Here is an 18,559-nt window from a genome sequence, read left to right on the forward strand (position 1 = left end):
GTAAAATTACCTAATTTCTTGAGTATGATGATTTGATTCCATGAGCTGTATGAAAGAACTATGTGATTGATAATATGGTGATAGCCCTTGAGTATAATGCCTTTAGTCCAGATATTCAAAGGGTAAGGTCATCATAATCAAAGAGTTAAAGCACAGCACTTAAGGGGTCAATGCCTTAGTTTCGAAATGTGATTTTTGAACCCTGACAAACTGTGTGCTTTCAATCACGTAAAAGCATTCATCAGTCTTTTGTTGCTGAATAATATGATCCTTCTGAATTATCCCACCACATGCAGCACAAAAACAGTTATTCAATCATTTTATACCTTCGTATGAAATGAACAGAACACTGAAATTTGTCCTATAATTTGTAGCCACTGTGTGGCTCTATTTTCTCGTTTGGCCCATGAACAGCAGCATTGGCAGTTGGTTATTCAATATGACTACCTAGATGGATAGGTTATCTAACCCTCCAGTCTTGCAGCTTAGTCAGTGCAATGAGTATTCTCTCCTGCCTTTGTAGTCTCAAGCTTGGTTAATCATATGTGTATTTTCTCTTATGATCTCAGATCCTCCCTGCACTCCCTCAATCTGGTTGGTAATGTTAGTATTTTCTCTTGTCCTTATGACCTTAGATGTTTCCCTCTTGTGTCGCTGACAGCATTCCAGCTTCACTTTATTACTTTCATTTGATATAGGTCACAACCATGACATCTTACATCTTAGCCCTTGGTTATTATATATTAATGTGCTTCAATGATATAATTGGTGTAAGAGTTTGTCAGTCCTTTGGATTGCATAAAAGAGCATGAAACAATTAGTAACCAATGTATGTTTGTATGTTTGTGATAACTTTTAGGATTACTATACTTAAGTGTACTAACATTTAATGTTTATATGTACAATAATCTAGAACAATTTTGGTTTTCATAATTAGATTTAACTTGCATGTATACTACCTTCCATTATGTCACAACACCTTGTAGATCTTTTCACAGCACACTAATAAAACCTGTAACTCATTTACTTTCAAATGATGTCTGACTCTGTCTGTGACATGTTCATACTTGTAATAAGTTGTTCTTTTTTTTTTTATAGCTGTATGGAATTTGAGAAAGAGTCCAATGAGACTACTTGTGTGTGGGACTACTCAGGGCTGGGCCTGGAGTACCAGGTCTTGGCTGGCCCTGCCTTTGTTGCTGTCTTTACCACTGCTGGTGTCATCTTTGGTACTATTTCTGACAGGTTCAGTAGGTAAGGTATATAGATTAAGCAGGTGAGCTACACAGGCTCACTTGGTGAGCATTTGAATTACACAAGCTCAGTAGGATGAGGTACTTGAGTTTCAAACCAGTCTCACTGGTTGTAAAGCATGCATGAGATGCTAAAAGATATATGGTTGAGAAGCTTAAGAGATATATTTCATAGTTTCATCAGCCCAGAGGATATGTGTAATAAAATGAGCATGGATGTCTGATAGGATCATTTGGTTTAACTGAGAGTTTGAACCAGTATGTCTGAAAGCTTCAGAAGATGCTTTAGTCAGCACATACATCTCAAAAGTCCAATATGTTTGCTTAGAGGCTTAATGCATATGATTAGAGATTCACTTGATGAGCTAAAAAGGGTCAGAAGGTATGTGTCAGGTTTATGAGGAAAAGGCTTCACCAGATTGTGGTTTGTGGTAATGGTTTTCACTTCAGTGGGTTCTGCAGCAAGGAATAGCATCATTGTGTAATACTGGGGGCCTTATGAATATGTGCTGTATAGTATCATTAAGGATTCCATGAATGTTTGTCTTATAGTAAGGGTTCTCAATAGTTTTTAGCTGCTGGAAGGGTTCTTATTGTTTTGTGTCCTACAGAAAGATGGTGGTGACAGTTTGCTGCGGAGCACTAACGATAGCTACGGGGCTGACAGGTGCTGCCATGAGTTATTGGCAGTTGGTTATTCTGAGGATGATCACAGGGGCAGGGTGAGTTTCTCTCAGTCATTGGTATCATGTGCTTATCATCACACCCTCAGAATAATCTAGCTCTTAAAGAACTTTCATCAGATTCATTAGTTGGCAGTCATCATGCTCTTCAGTGTCATTTGTCAAAGAAATCACCATGACAGTTTGGTTGCCAGATAGATAATGCAGTCAGTCTTCTCGCATTTAGAAATAAGACCAAAAAGAATAAGGCTAAATCACTCTGTATAAGTAAGGGAGAAAAGAAAGTAGTGAAATAGAAAACACAAAGGGAAACATAAATGCCTGTGGAAGCAGCAAGAGGGGGGTGAAAAATTAGATTTTTAAAAAATACTGTGGGCTTGAGAATGGCTTACAAAATGCCAATGGAGGGTGAATTGTGCTAAAGATAACAATTAAGATAGAGAAAGAACAAGAATTTTGTCTCTATTCCATATGTGACCAAAACCAACTGACTTGGTGTCTGGTGTGAGTGTTCTTTGAATTTATTATTGCAACAAGCTGTTGATGTCACTGTTAACCCTTGTAGTATAACTATTTTATCATAGCCAACAACTCAGGTTTTTCCCTTGCAGGGCTAAAAGTTTTCTCATCATGATGTGATATAGTCGTAAAGAGTGCATAAGGGCTGAAACATTGTAACAAGCTGTTGATGTCACTGTTAACCCTTCTATTTATTTATTATCTATATATTTTACTTTGTCGCTGTCTCCCGCATTAGCGAGGTAGCGCAAGGAAACAGACGAAAGAATGGCCCAACCCACCCACATACACATGTATGTACATACATGTCCACACATGCAAATATACATACCTATACATCTCAACATATACATATATATACATACATACACAGACATATACATATATACACATGTACATAAATCATACTGTCTGCCTTTATTCATTCCCATCGCCACCCCGCCACACATGAAATAACAACTCCCTCCCCCCACATGTGCGCAAGGTAGTGCTAGGAAAAGACAACAAAGGCCACATTCGTTCTAGTATAACTATTTTATCATAGCCAACGACTCAGGTTTTTCACTTGCAGGGATAAAAGTTTTCTCATCATGATGTAATATAGTCATAAACAGCACATAAGGGCTGAAATATCAAACGTGAGGTAAACAAACTCTCAGTAAGTGGTAAAATCATTCTAATATTGAAGAAAGCAGAATTTTAGGAATGGACTTCCATGTAATTAGCTGAAGTAGATATAGTACCCAGTGCCATGTACCCTTATAATTAGATGCATTCAAGAGAACTGTTAGTGGTCAAGATGATTTATGGTTATACAGTTCACATTTCTTGATGATGCTGTATCATGTATCACCACTTGAAAGTTTAACAATGGTACCTGCCAATGTGGTGACCGTACATTCAAAATTAGTTTTATGTGAAGATATTTCCTTGCATAAATATTAAAAAGATATCCTTGTAATGCTATGTACTTATTGTCATGTGAAGACCTCTGTTTATCTGTAATGAAAACTTTCCAGAGCAGCACAGTAGTGAATTCAGGTAGGACTCGTGTGACAGATTCTATGTATAAATCCCAATTTAGGTCTCTCCTCCACACACTGACATTGACGAATAGAATGTATTTCACATTGTTACATCAGCAAGTCAAAAAGTTGATTGAATTTCACTGAGGGCCCTCAAAGAGCCACAGTAACCATCCATGCATCTTTCCATCCATCAGGGAGTCAGCCTTCACTCCTGCCTGCAGTAGCATGCTTTCCGACATGTTTCATGAGGTAATTGAATTTTCACATGTTCAACATTAGTTTAAAAAGAGTTATTTTCTTTGATATTTCCTTCCTCCTCCTTTCTCTCAGTGTGGAGATGGGAAATTTCTTGTTTTAATTTTCTCATTTCCCTCTTCCTCTTAGGAAATTTCATGCTTCATTACATCATAACTCTCTCTACCTTCGATCAAGGTATGACACCCTTGTCCTCTTATAAAATTTCTTATATATTCAAGTAGTTCCTTTCTTTACTCAGCTGTATGTTATCTTTTGAACCTGGTTCTTTTTTTTTTTTTTTTTGCTTAAGTTTAGGAATTGATGTTTTTTTAAGTTTATGTGTTTTGGTTGCATCTTTTTAGTGTGTAGTACTAAATGATACCAAAGCTGAATCTTGATTCATAATATCTGTTGCATGCTGTATATTCATACATATGATTAAGATAAGGTTGATATGCTTACATACATACAAAAAATAAAGCAATTTGACTCTTTCTACATAGGAAGTTGATAAGGAAGCTGGATCTTCAAATGCAAATAAGGGGGGGGGGAGACTCCTTCAATGCATGGAAAATTTTCCTAAAGTGTAGAAACAAGGGATGCATATCAGAGGGACTGTCTCGAAATAGGTTGAAGTTATCAGTGGTGTACCACAGGGCTCAGGTCCTAGAACCATTGTTGGTTTTGATCTACCTTTGTAAATGATGTGCCAGAAGGCCTGTACTTTTACCTGAACATGGTCGCGGTTGCAGATTATGCCAAGGTAATGAGGGAAGTAAAAAAATAATGAGGATTGCATCAACTGATGTGAGGCTTAGACATACTCCTAACTTGGTCTGATGCATGGTTGATGAATTTAAACCAAGTAAGTGCAGGATGAGATTTAGGGAAAGAAGGCCTCAATGCAAATGTTATGTAGCAAGAAATAAGCTGTAATAATTTGTTGTGACAGGAAATGTTCTGCAAACCTGTTACAACATATGTAAGACCATAACTAGAATAACATTGTGTAAAGAAGCACAGAGAATTAATGGAGGAGATCCAGAGAAGGTCAATAAGAACGGAGCCAGAATTTAGAGGGCTGAGTTATAGTGAGAATAGAGGCCTTAGATGTGCCCACCATGGAAGAGAGAATAGTAAAGGATGGTTTTACCACAATCTTCAAGGTTATAGACCAGTTTGATGCATCAAAGATAGAACAGACAGAGGCCATATCTTGAAATTATGCTATAGATTTGTTAAGGTATAAAAAGATACTTTCATATTATTAAAGTTTAGATAGATGAAATTAGCTGAGTGATGATGTTATGAATGCTGACAGAGAAAGTTCATGAGATGGAGTCCAAGCAGTGCAAAACTCTGTCCCTCCTCTGTACAAACAAACAGTTACACTTTCCTTTGGTTGGTGGGGCAGTGGTTTGCATTGCTGACTTCTGATCCTTTCACAAAGGTTTGATCCTAGCATGGTCTGATAGAGCATAGATATAAAGGGATCTAAAGGAATTCATATAGCAACTTGGTCCTTTTGAGGCTGTTTTAGATTGTAGAAAAGATCAGGAACTCATTGATTATTGTAGTACGAGTAGAAAAGACAGATATTTCAGAGAGAAAAATGCTCTAAACCTATCAAGTAACAAAGAATGCACAATTGTCATTCAATACTTGAAGCAAAATATTAATCGTCCATTCTTAAAGATATCTATGGCACTGCTTTCAACCACTCTCTTTGGTAAATCATTTCAGATATTAACAGCTTTCTTGAAGAAAAAGTGCTCTGCCACTTTCGAGATAAAATGGTTGCCCTCAAGTTTGTATCCATTACTACAGGTGAAATCAGACAATTCTATTCTTAAGGAGCTTGTTGGATTGAAATTATTGACGCCTTTGATAATTTCAAATATCTAGCTTAGATCACCTCTTAACCATCTCTTTTTTAAACCTAAATAGATATAAGGTATTCTGTCAGCTTTCTTATGATTTGTTTCTCAGTTTGGGAATTATCTTGGTAACTCACCTATATATTCTCTCTCCATCACCCAGGTCTTTATCCTTCTTATAGTTGGTAGATACATAGGTTCCAGTTTTAGTACCACAGGTGCGTCAGTCCTTTTCAGCCAAAAGATTATAATTTGACTTGAATTTTACCAGAAGATTCCATGTCTGGGGACACAGCCTTATTTTGCTTTCCTAATCAACCTCCTTGGATATGGTACTTTTCTGTTCGGCCCTTTGATTAGATTCCACAGTTTCCTAATTTCTTCATGTGGTTGCTGACACTTTTCCTTTATATTTGATTTTTTATGGTTCTTGGTTATTTTTTTATCCATGTATTGTGATGCAGCGTACAGTTGGGACTGTTTAGTTAGGGAAATTACTGTTAATGATAGAGAAACAGAACAAAGAATTGCAGCTGATGGATTAACAAATAAAGAAAGTGAGGAACAAAATCAAAGATATTGAAAATGGCAGAAATGAACAAAGGAAGTAAGGAACAAAGGAAAAGAGTTCAGTCAAAAATGAAAGTGATTTAAGGCATTTAGAAGGAAAGTAGCTAGAGAAGGAAGGCAGAACTAGAGGAAGGTAAGAGAAAAAGGCTGTGATGGAACTCTTCAAATGTTCCAGAGATAGTTCAACAAAAGGAAATGCTTATTGCGCAAAGACTGGAAATTTGAGACAGAACAAGAACTAATTCTGGGAATGAAGAGGAGGAACAGGGTACTGACTGGTGTAAAACAACAGAGATCTAGGGATATGGAAGCAGGGGAATAATGAATTACTAATTGAAGCCTTAGAGAGGATATTATGTACTGTTAGAGACAAGACTGTTGGGAAGTATATTTGTATCATTGATGGAAGGTTGAAAAAGTGTAGAGTATTCAGGATAAGTGGATGTTGGTCAAATTGGAGATTTTGGAAAAACAAGGGACATTGAGGTTGACAGATCATTACTGCAGGTTTAACTAATGAGTGGATTGAACCAAAACTTAGAGTTGATAAAGTGGGAAGTTGAAAGACGTAAGTTATTGATCAAGTTTGACCTGAAAAAAGACCTTATTCCAGCAAAAGAGGAATGGATGCTGAAGGATGCAATAGACTTTGAAAAATTATTTTGTCTATTGACATGCTAAATACAATTTCTGAGACAAAATAAATAAAGATAATTGACTGGTATAGTCAAAATATAAGGGGAAGACCAGTTTCTCTGGTGTGCATCCTTTGTTCCCTTCCACTAAGATAATCTTTTGTTCATCAAAGAAATCTTCCTTAAATTCCTGCCTGAAGATCCAGCTTCATAGTCAGCCTCTTGTGTGGGACAGTGTCAAATATTATATGGTAGTTCATACAAATAGTTCACCCAGCCTTCTCTTTTGTCTGTAACAAAACTCACTTTCATTGAAATCTGAGAGGTTCATTATACATGACTTTCTTTTCTTGAAACTGTTCTGTTCTTTCACATGAGTAATTTCTTCTCTTAGAGAAGTCATCCATTTCTTTTCTGTCGCAAGGCAGGAGATGCTATTTTAATTTATGTTGAAAACAGCCCGCATAAGGTTAAAGTAACCAGATAAGACAGTGATACTTGCAATTTATGTATATTGTTATCTATCTATCTGTCTATATCTCATGCCCATTCCCTCTGGGAACTTCCATCAAAGGGTGGCCACGGTACAAGAATCTCCACTTCTCCCTGTCCTTACATGCCTCCCTCACATACACCATTCTATGCATTCTTCCACTATTTCTCTCCCTCCAGTATTCCTCGACCCTATTTACCCATGTCACAGGTACTTCCACTCACACCAACCCCTTTAATTGTATTATTGTATACTCTTCTTGTAAAATCTTAGTCTTGCATTCTTTCCACATGCCAAACCATCTTAAAGTATTATGTTTCAGCCATTCTACCACTCCACAATTCACTCCCTTTGCATTTCCTGCCATCCCACATCTCTCACACACCCTTTCATTTCTTTCATCATTCTATCTAGTCGCACCACATTCTCTTCTCAAATAACTCATATCGACAGCCTGGATTCTTGACCGCTCTTCCTCATTCCATGTCTATGTTATGGCTGCATAGGTCATGGTTGGGAGGACTGTGCTGTCTCGTAATCCTTTCTTCACTTACATACTTACACCTCTACCCTTCATTATTCTATTAAGGGACCTAATAACTTTTCTACCCTGTACTGCTCTCTCCCTTATCTCTCCTTCCATATCACTACTCTTACCAAGACAGCTCTCAGATACGTAAATTCTAGTCTTCCCCCCTTCCTCATATTCACAGCACAATTTAGCACACTTTCTTCTTTCACTCCATATGGTTTTACATTAACTATACTTTCACTCTGTTTCCTTTCAAACAGTTACTTTACTTTTACTTGCATTTACCTTTAGTCCCAAGACTTTTGCTCAGCCATCCATCCACTCTTACTCGTGCATTTGCTCCTCTGTAGAAGGCTTTTGCACCATCCAACAGTTGTGCCTCTACTCTATATATCCGTAACACATCCTACAAAGCATTTCACTTGACTATCATATGCTTCCTCAAGATCCATAGAAGCAGCATACAATATCTTACCTTTCACTGAATACTTTTCCATGATCATCTTTACTATGAAAATATAATCCACACATCCCCTACCTTTCCTAAAACCTCCTTGCTCTTCACTTATTCTGCATTTAGTCCCTTCCATCACTGTTTCAGTTGATAATCTTGCACATACTTTTCCCTGGTATACTTAACAGACTTTATTTTATTTTATTTTATTATACTTAACCTCCATCTCCCTTATGAGCGAGGTAGTGCAAGGAAACAAACGATATACATACATATACTTACGTATATCTCTCTTTTTAAACCAGGTATTCCCAATCACCAGTCCTTTTTCAGCACATAAATCTACAAGCTCTTCACCATTTCCATTTACAACACTGAACACCCCATGTACACCAATTATTTCCTCAACTGCCACATAACTCACCTTTGCATTCAAATCACCCATCACTATAACCCGGTCTCGTGCATCAAAAGTACTAACACACTCACTCAGCTGCTCCCAAAACACTTGCCTCTCATGATCTTTCTTCTCATGCCCAGGTGCATATGCACCAATAGTCACCCATCTCTCTCCATCCACTTTCAGTTTTACCCATATCAATCTAGAGTTTACTTTCTTAAACTCTATCACATACTCCCACCACTCCTGTTTCAGGAGTTGTGCTACTCCTTCTCTTGCTCTCATCCTCTCACAAACCCCTGACTTTACTCCCAAGACATTCCCAAACCACTCTTCCCCTTTACCCTTGAGCTTCATATCACTCGGAGCCAAAACATGAAGGTTCCTTTCCTCAAACATTCTACCTATCTCTCCTTTTTTCTCATCTTGGTTACATCCACACACATATAGACTCCCCAATCTGAGCCTTCGAGGAGGATGAGCACTCCCCCGTGACTCCTTATATATATATATATATATATATATATTTTTTTTTTCATACTATTCGCCATTTCCTGCATTAGCAAGGTAGCGTTAGGAAAAGAGGACTGGGCCTTTGAGGGAATATCCTCACCTGGCCCCCTTCTCTGTTCCGTCTCTTGGAAAATAAAAAAAAAAAAAATGAGAAGGGAGGATTTCCAGCCACCCGCTCCCTCCCCTTTTAGTCGCCTTCTTCGACATGCAGGGAATGCGTGTGAAGTATTCTTTGGGGATGAGAGAGCTTGGGAAGTGAGTCAGTTGTTGTTCGCTGATGATACAGCGCTGGTGGCTGATTCATGTGAGAAACTGCAGAAGCTGGTGACTGAGTTTGGTAAAGTGTGTGGAAGAAGAAAGTTAAGAGTAAATGTGAATAAGAGCAAGGTTATTAGGTACAGTAGGGTTGAGGTTCAAGTCAATTGGGAGGTGAGTTTGAATGGAGAAAAACTGGAGGAAGTGAAGTGTTTTAGATATCTGGGAGTGGATCTGGCAGCGGATGGAACCATGGAAGCGGAAGTGGATCATAGGGTGGGGGAGGGGGCGAAAATTCTGGGGGCCTTGAAGAATGTGTGGAAGTCGAGAACATTATCTCGGAAAGCAAAAATGGGTATGTTTGAAGGAATAGTGGTTCCAACAATGTTGTATGGTTGCGAGGCGTGGGCTATGGATAGAGTTGTGCGCAGGAGGATGGATGTGCTGGAAATGAGATGTTTGAGGACAATGTGTGGTGTGAGGTGGTTTGATCGAGTGAGTAACGTAAGGGTAAGAGAGATGTGTGGAAATAAAAAGAGCGTGGTTGAGAGAGCAGAAGAGGGTGTTTTGAAGTGGTTTGGGCACATGGAGAGAATGAGTGAGGAAAGATTCACCAAGAGGATATATGTGTCGGAGGTGGAGGGAACGAGGAGAAGAGGGAGACCAAATTGGAGGTGGAAAGATGGAGTGAAAAAGATTTTGTGTGATCGGGGCCTGAACATGCAGGAGGGTGAAAGGAGGGCAAGGAATAGAGTGAATTGGAGCGATGTGGTATACTGGGGTTGACGTGCTGTCAGTGGATTGAATCAAGGCATGTGAAGCGTCTGGGGTAAACCATGGAAAGCTGTGTAGGTATGTATATTTGCGTGTGTGGACGTATGTATATACATGTGTATGGGGGGGTTGGGCCATTTCTTTCGTCTGTTTCCTTGCGCTACCTCGCAAACGCGGGAGACAGCGACAAAGTATAATAAAAAAATAAAAATATATATATATATATATATTTTTTTTTCATACTATTCGCCATTTCCCGCATTAGCGAGGTAGCGTTAAGAACAGAGGACTGGGCCTTTGAGGGAATATCCTCATATGGCCCCCTTCTCTGTTCCTTCTTTTGGAAAATTTAGAAAAAAATGAGAGGGGAGGATTTCCAGCCCCCCGCTCCCTTACCTTTTAGTCGCCTTCTACGACATGCAGGGAATACGTGGGAAGTATTCTTTCTCCCCTATATATATTTATCTATTTATTCACTTTGCCCTGCCGCTGTCTCCCGCGCCAGCGAGGTAGTGCAAGGAAACAGACGAAAGAATGGCCCAACCCACCCACACACACATGCATACACATACACGTCCACACACACCATATATACACACCTATACATCTCAACGCATACATACACACACACACACAGACATATACATATATACCCATGTACACAATTCACACTGTCTGCCTTTATTCATTATTTATTTATTTATTATATTATGCTTTGTCGCTGTCTCCCGCGTTTGCGAGGTAGCGCAAGGAAACAGACGAAAGAAATGGCCCAACCCCCCCCATCCACATGTATATACATACGTCCACACACGCAAATATACACACCTACACAGCTTTCCATGGTTTACCCCAGACGCTTCACATGCCTTGATTCAATCCACTGACAGCACGTCAACCCCGGTATACCACATCGCTCCAATTCACTCTATTCCTTGCCCTCCTTTCACCCTCCTGCATGTTCAGGCCCCGATCACACAAAATCTTTTTCACTCCATCTTTCCACCTCCAATTTGGTCTCCCTCTTCTCCTCGTTCCCTCCACCTCCGACACATATATCCTCTTGGTCAATCTTTCCTCACTCATTCTCTCCATGTGCCCAAACCACTTCAAAACACCCTCTTCTGCTCTCTCAACCACGCTCTTTTTATTTCCACACATCTCTCTTACCCTTACGTTACTCACTCGATCAAACCACCTCACACCACACATTGACCTCAAACATCTCATTTCCAGCACATCCATCATCCTGCGCACTACTCTATCCATAGCCCACGCCTCGCAACCATACAACATTGTTGGAACCACTAATCCTTCAAACATACCCATTTTTGCTTTCCATGATAATGTTCTCGACTTCCACACATTCTTCAAGGCCCCCAGAATTTTCGCCCCCTCCCCCACCCTATGATCCACTTCCGCTTCCATGGTTCCATCCGCTGCTAGATCCACTCCCAGATATCTAAAACACTTCACTTCCTCCAGTTTTTCTCCATTCAAACTCACCTCCCAATTGACTTGACCCTCAACCCTACTGTACCTAATAACCTTGCTCTTATTCACATTTACTCTTAACTTTCTTCTTCCACACACTTTACCAAACTCAGTCACCAGCTTCTGCAGTTTCTCACATGAATCAGCCACCAGCGCTGTATCATCAGCGAACAACAACTGACTCACTTCCCAAGCTCTCTCATCCCCAACAGACTTCATACTTGCCCCTCTTTCCAAAACTCTTGCATTTACCTCCCTAACAACCCCATCCATATATATATATATATATATATATATATATATATATATATATATATATATATATATATATATATATATATATATATATTATTTTTTTTCAAACTATTCGCCATTTCCCGCGTTAGCGAGGTAGCGTTAAGAACAGAGGACTAGGCCATTGAGGGAATATCCTGACCTGGCCCCCTTCTCTGTTCCTTCTTTTGGAAAATTAAAAAAAATTGAGAGGGGAGGATTTCCAGCCCCCCACTCCCTCCCCTTTTAGTCGCCTTCTACGACACGCAGGGAATACGTGGGAAGTATTCTTTCTTCCCTATCCCCAGGGATAATATATATATATATATATATATATATATATATATATATATATATATATATATATATATATATATATATATATATATGTATATATATATATATATATATATATATATATATATATATATATATATATATATATATATATGTATATATATATATATATATTTTGCAGGGAAAAAATGCAATTGAGTGGGAGATCTATAAAAGAAAGAGACAGGAGGTCAAGAGAAAGGTGCAAGAGGTGAAAAAGAGGGCAAATGAGAGTTGGGGTGAGAGAGTATCATTAAATTTCAGGGAGAATAAAAAGATGTTCTGGAAGGAGGTAAATAAAGTGCGTAAGACAAGGGAGCAAATGGGAACTTCAGTGGAGGGCGCAAATGGGGAGGTGATAACAAGTAGTGGTGATGTGAGAAGGAGATGGAGTGAGTATTTTGAAGGTTTGTTGAATGTGTATGATGATAGAGTGGCAGATATAGGGTGTTTTGGTCGAGGTGGTGTGCAAAGTGAGAGGGTTAGGGAAAATGATTTGGTAAACAGAGAAGAGGTAGTAAAAGCTTTGCGGAAAATGAAAGCCAGCAAGGCAGCAGGTTTGGATGGTATTGCAGTGGAATTTATTAAAAAAGGGGGTGACTGTATTATTGACTGGTTGGTAAGGTTATTTAATGTATGTATGACTCATGGTGAGGTGCCTGAGGATTGGCGGAATGCGTGCATAGTGCCATTGTACAAAGGCAAAGAGGATAAGAGTGAGTGCTCAAATTACAGAGGTATAAGTTTGTTGAGTATTCCTGGTAAATTATATGGGAGGGTATTGATTGAGAGGGTGAAGGCATGTACAGAACATCAGATTGGGGAAGAGCAGTGTGGTTTCAGAAGTGGTAGGGGATGTGTGGATCAGGTGTTTGCTTTGAAGAATGTATGTGTGAAATACTTAGAAAAGCAAATGGATTTGTATGTAGCATTTATGGATCTGGAGAAGGCATATGATAGAGTTGATAGAGATGCTCTGTGGGAGGTATTAAGAATATATGGTGTGGGAGGTAAGTTGTTAGAAGCAGTGAAAAGTTTTTATCGAGGATGTAAGGCATGTGTACGTGTAGGAAGAGAGGAAAGTGATTGGTTCTCAGTGAATGTAGGTTTGTGGCAAGGGTGTGTGATGTCTCCATGGTTGTTTAATTTGTTTATGGATGGGGTTGTTAGGGAGGTGAATGCAAGAGTTTTGGAAAGAGGGGCTAGTGTGAAGTCTGTTGGGGATGAGAGAGCTTGGGAAGTGCGTCAGTTGTTGTTCGCTGATGATACAGCGCTGGTGGCTGATTCATGTGAGAAACTGCAGAAGCTGGTGATTGAGTTTGGTAAAGTGTGTGAAAGAAGAAAGTTAACAGTAAATGTGAATAGGAGCAAGGTTATTAGGTACAGTAGGGTTGAGGGTCAAGTCAACTGGGAGGTAAGTTTAAATGGAGAAAAACTGGAGGAAGTAAAGTGTTTTAGATATCTGGGAGTGGATCTGGCAGTGGATGGAACCATGGAAGTGGAAGTGGATCATAGGGTGGGGGAGGGGGCGAAAATCCTGGGAGCCTTGAAGAATGTGTGGAAGTCGAGAACATTATCTCGGAAAGCAAAAATGGGTATGTTTGAAGGAATAGTGGTTCCAACAATGTTGTATGGTTGCGAGGTGTGGGCTATGGATAGAGTTGTGCGCAGGAGGATGGATGTGCTGGAAATGAGATGTTTGAGGACAGTGTGTGGTGTGAGGTGGTTTGATCGAGTAAGTAACATAAGGGTAAGAGAGATGTGTGGAAATAAAAAGAGCGTGGTTGAGAGAGCAGAAGAGGGTGTTTTGAAATGGTTTGAGCACATGGAGAGAATGAGTGAGGAAAGATTGACCAAGAGGATATATGTGTCGGAGATGGAGGGAACGAGGAGAAGTGGGAGGTGGAAAGATGGAGTGAAAAAGATTTTGTGTGATCGGGGCTTGAATATGCAGGAGGGTGAAAGGAGGGCAAGGAATAGAGTGAATTGGATTGATGTGGTATACAGGGGTTGACGTGCTGTCAGTGGATTGAATCAGGGCATGTGAAGTGTCTGGGGTAAACCATGGAAAGCTGTGTAGGTATGTATATTTGCGTGTGTGGATGTATGTATATACATGTGTATGGGGGTGGGTTGGGCCATTTCTTTCATCTGTTTCCTTTTGCTACCTCGCAAACGCGGGAGACAGCGAAAAAAAAAAAAAAATATATGTATATATATCCCTAGGGATAGGGGTGAAAGAATACTTCCCACGCATTCCTCACGTGTCGTAGAAGGCGACTAGAGGGGACAGGAGCGGGGGGCCAGAAATCCTCCCCTCCTTGAATTTTTAACTTTCTAAAAAATGGGAAACAGAAGGAGTCACACGGGGAGTGCTCATCCTCCTCGTAGACTCAGATTGGGGTGTCTAAATGTGTGTGGATGTAACCAAGATGTGAAAAAAGGAGAGATAGGTAGTATGTTTGAGGAAAGGAACCTGGATGTTTTGGCTCTGAGTGAAACGAAGCTCAAGGGTAAAGGGGAAGAGTGGTTTGGGAATGTCTTGGGAGTAAAGTCAGGGGTTAGTGAGAGGACAAGAGCAAGGGAAGGAGTAGCACTACTCCTGAAACAGGAGTTGTGGGAGTATGTGATAGAATGTAAGAAAGTAAATTCTCGATTAATATGGGTAAAACTGAAAGTTGATGGAGAGAGATGGGTGATTATTGGTGCATATGCACCTAGGCATGAGAAGAAAGATCATGAGAGGCAAGTGTTTTGGGAGCAGCTGAATGAGTGTGTTAGTGGTTTTGATGCACGCGACCGGGTTATAGTGATGGGTGATTTGAATGCAAAGGTGAGTAATGTGGCAGTTAAGGGAATAATTGGTATACATGGGGTGTTCAGTGTTGTAAATGGAAATGGTGAAGAGCTTGTAGATTTATGTGCTGAAAAAGGACTGGTGATTGGGAATACCTGGTTTAAAAGCGAGATATACATAAGTATACGTATGTAAGTAGGAGAGATGGCCAGAGAGCGTTGTTGGATTACGTGTTAATAGACAGGCGCGCAAAAGAGAGACTTTTGGATGTTAATGTGCGGAGAGGTGCAACTGGAGGGATGTCTGATCATTATCTTGTGGAGGCTAAGGTGAAGATTTGTATGGGTTTTCAGAAAAGAAGAGTGAATGTTGGGGTGAAGAGGGTGGTGAGAGTAAGTGAGCTTGGGAAGGAGACTTGTGTGAGGAAGCACCAGGAGAGACTGAGTACAGAATGGAAAAAGGTGAGAACAACGGAAGTAAGGGGAGTGGGGGAGGAATGGGATGTATTTAGGGAATCAGTGATGGCTTGTGCAAAAGATGCTTGTGGTATGAGAAGGGTGGGAGGTGGGTTGATTAGAAAAGGTAGTGAGTGGTGGGATGAAGAAGTAAGATCATTAGTGAAAGAGAAGAGAGAGGCATTTGGACGATTTTTGCAGGGAAAAAATGCAATTGAGTGGGAGATGTATTAAAGAAAGAGACAGGAGGTCAAGAGAAAGGTGCAAGAGGTGAAAAAGAGGGCAAATGAGAGTTGGGGTGAGAGAGTATCATTAAATTTTAGGGAGAATAAAAAGATGTTCTGGAAGGAGGTAAATAAAGTGCGTAAGACAAGGGAGCAAATGGAAACTTCAGTGAAGGGCGCAAATGGGGAGGTGATAACAAGTAGTGGTGATGTGAGAAGGAGATGGAGTGAGTATTTTGAAGGTTTGTTGAATGTGTTTGATGATAGAGTGGCAGATATAGGGTGTCTTGGTCGAGGTGATGTGCAAAGTGAGAGGGTTAGGGAAAATGATTTGGTAAACAGAGAAGAGGTAGTAAAAGCTTTGCAGAAGATGAAAGCCGGCAAGGCAGCAGGTTTGGATGGTATTGCAGTGGAACTTATTAAAAAAGGGGGTGACTGTATTGTTGACTGGTTGGTAAGGTTATTTAATGTATGTATGACTCATGGTGAGGTGCCTGAGGATTGGCGGAATGCGTGCATAGTGCCATTGTACAAAGGCAAAGAGGATAAGAGTGAGTGCTCAAATTACAGAGGTATAAGTTTGTTGAGTATTCCTGGTAAATTATATGGGAGGGTATTGATTGAGAGGGTGAAGGCATGTACAGAACATCAGATTGGGGAAGAGCAGTGTGGTTTCAGAAGTGGTAGGGGATGTGTGGATCAGGTGTTTGCTTTGAAGAATGTATGTGAGAAATACTTAGAAAAGCAAATGGATTTGTATGTAGCATTTATGGATCTGGAGAAGGCATATGATAGAGTTGATAGAGATGCTCTGTGGGAGGTATTAAGAATATATGGTGTGGGAGGTAAGTTGTTAGAAGCAGTGAAAAGTTTTTATCGAGGATGTAAGGCATGTGTACGTGTAGGAAGAGAGGAAAGTGATTGGTTCTCAGTGAATGTAGGTTTGTGGCAAGGGTGTGTGATGTCTCCATGGTTGTTTAATTTGTTTATGGATGGGGTTGTTAGGGAGGTGAATGCAAGAGTTTTGGAAAGAGGGGCTAGTGTGAAGTCTGTTGGGGATGAGAGAGCTTGGGAAGTGCGTCAGTTGTTGTTCGCTGATGATACAGCGCTGGTGGCTGATTCATGTGAGAAACTGCAGAAGCTGGTGATTGAGTTTGGTAAAGTGTGTGAAAGAAGAAAGTTAACAGTAAATGTGAATAGGAGCAAGGTTATTAGGTACAGTAGGGTTGAGGGTCAAGTCAACTGGGAGGTAAGTTTAAATGGAGAAAAACTGGAGGAAGTAAAGTGTTTTAGATATCTGGGAGTGGATCTGGCAGTGGATGGAACCATGGAAGTGGAAGTGGATCATAGGGTGGGGGAGGGGGCGAAAATCCTGGGAGCCTTGAAGAATGTGTGGAAGTCGAGAACATTATCTCGGAAAGCAAAAATGGGTATGTTTGAAGGAATAGTGGTTCCAACAATGTTGTATGGTTGCGAGGTGTGGGCTATGGATAGAGTTGTGCGCAGGAGGATGGATGTGCTGGAAATGAGATGTTTGAGGACAGTGTGTGGTGTGAGGTGGTTTGATCGAGTAAGTAACATAAGGGTAAGAGAGATGTGTGGAAATAAAAAGAGCGTGGTTGAGAGAGCAGAAGAGAGTGTTTTGAAATGGTTTGAGCACATGGAGAGAATGAGTGAGGAAAGATTGACCAAGAGGATATATGTGTCGGAGATGGAGGGAACGAGGAGAAGTGGGAGGTGGAAAGATGGAGTGAAAAAGATTTTGTGTGATCGGGGCTTGAATATGCAGGAGGGTGAAAGGAGGGCAAGGAATAGAGTGAATTGGATTGATGTGGTATACAGGGGTTGACGTGCTGTCAGTGGATTGAATCAGGGCATGTGAAGTGTCTGGGGTAAACCATGGAAAGCTGTGTAGGTATGTATATTTGCGTGTGTGGATGTATGTATATACATGTGTATGGGGGTGGGTTGGGCCATTTCTTTCATCTGTTTCCTTTCGCTACCTCGCAAACGCGGGAGACAGCGAAAAAAAAAAAAAATATATGTATATATATCCCTAGGGATAGGGGTGAAAGAATACTTCCCACGCATTCCTCACGTGTCGTAGAAGGCGACTAGAGGGGACAGGAGCGGGGGGCCAGAAATCCTCCCCTCCTTGAATTTTTAACTTTCTAAAAAATGGGAAACAGAAGGAGTCACACGGGGAGTGCTCATCCTCCTCGTAGACTCAGATTGGGGTGTCTAAATGTGTGTGGATGTAACCAAGATGTGAAAAAAGGAGAGATAGGTAGTATGTTTGAGGAAAGGAACCTGGATGTTTTGGCTCTGAGTGAAACGAAGCTCAAGGGTAAAGGGGAAGAGTGGTTTGGGAATGTCTTGGGAGTAAAGTCAGGGGTTAGTGAGAGGACAAGAGCAAGGGAAGGAGTAGCACTACTCCTGAAACAGGAGTTGTGGGAGTATGTGATAGAATGTAAGAAAGTAAATTCTTGATTAATATGGGTAAAACTGAAAGTTGATGGAGAGAGATGGGTGATTATTGGTGCATATGCACCTAGGCATGAGAAGAAAGATCATGAGAGGCAAGTGTTTTGGGAGCAGCTGAATGAGTGTGTTAGTGGTTTTGATGCACGCGACCGGGTTATAGTGATGGGTGATTTGAATGCAAAGGTGAGTAATGTGGCAGTTAAGGGAATAATTGGTATACATGGGGTGTTCAGTGTTGTAAATGGAAATGGTGAAGAGCTTGTAGATTTATGT

General features: G+C 40.4%; 1 protein-coding gene across 1 annotated transcript in view; it reads left to right on the top strand.

The window, feature by feature from the left end:
* LOC139750669 (sphingosine-1-phosphate transporter SPNS2) overlaps positions 1 to 3,777 on the top strand; it is a 128,144-nt gene extending 124,367 nt beyond the window's left edge. The window contains exons 3-5 of the mRNA XM_071665343.1: positions 1,099 to 1,254; positions 1,865 to 1,975; positions 3,678 to 3,777. Of these exons, the coding sequence (XP_071521444.1) occupies positions 1,099 to 1,254; positions 1,865 to 1,975; positions 3,678 to 3,762 (352 nt within the window). The 3' untranslated portion in view covers positions 3,763 to 3,777. The remainder of the gene's footprint in view (positions 1 to 1,098; positions 1,255 to 1,864; positions 1,976 to 3,677) is intronic.
* The last annotated feature ends 14,782 nt before the right edge of the window (positions 3,778 to 18,559 follow it).

This window comes from Panulirus ornatus, chromosome 10 (assembly GCF_036320965.1).
Source record: "Panulirus ornatus isolate Po-2019 chromosome 10, ASM3632096v1, whole genome shotgun sequence".
Lineage (NCBI taxonomy): Eukaryota > Metazoa > Arthropoda > Malacostraca > Decapoda > Palinuridae > Panulirus > Panulirus ornatus.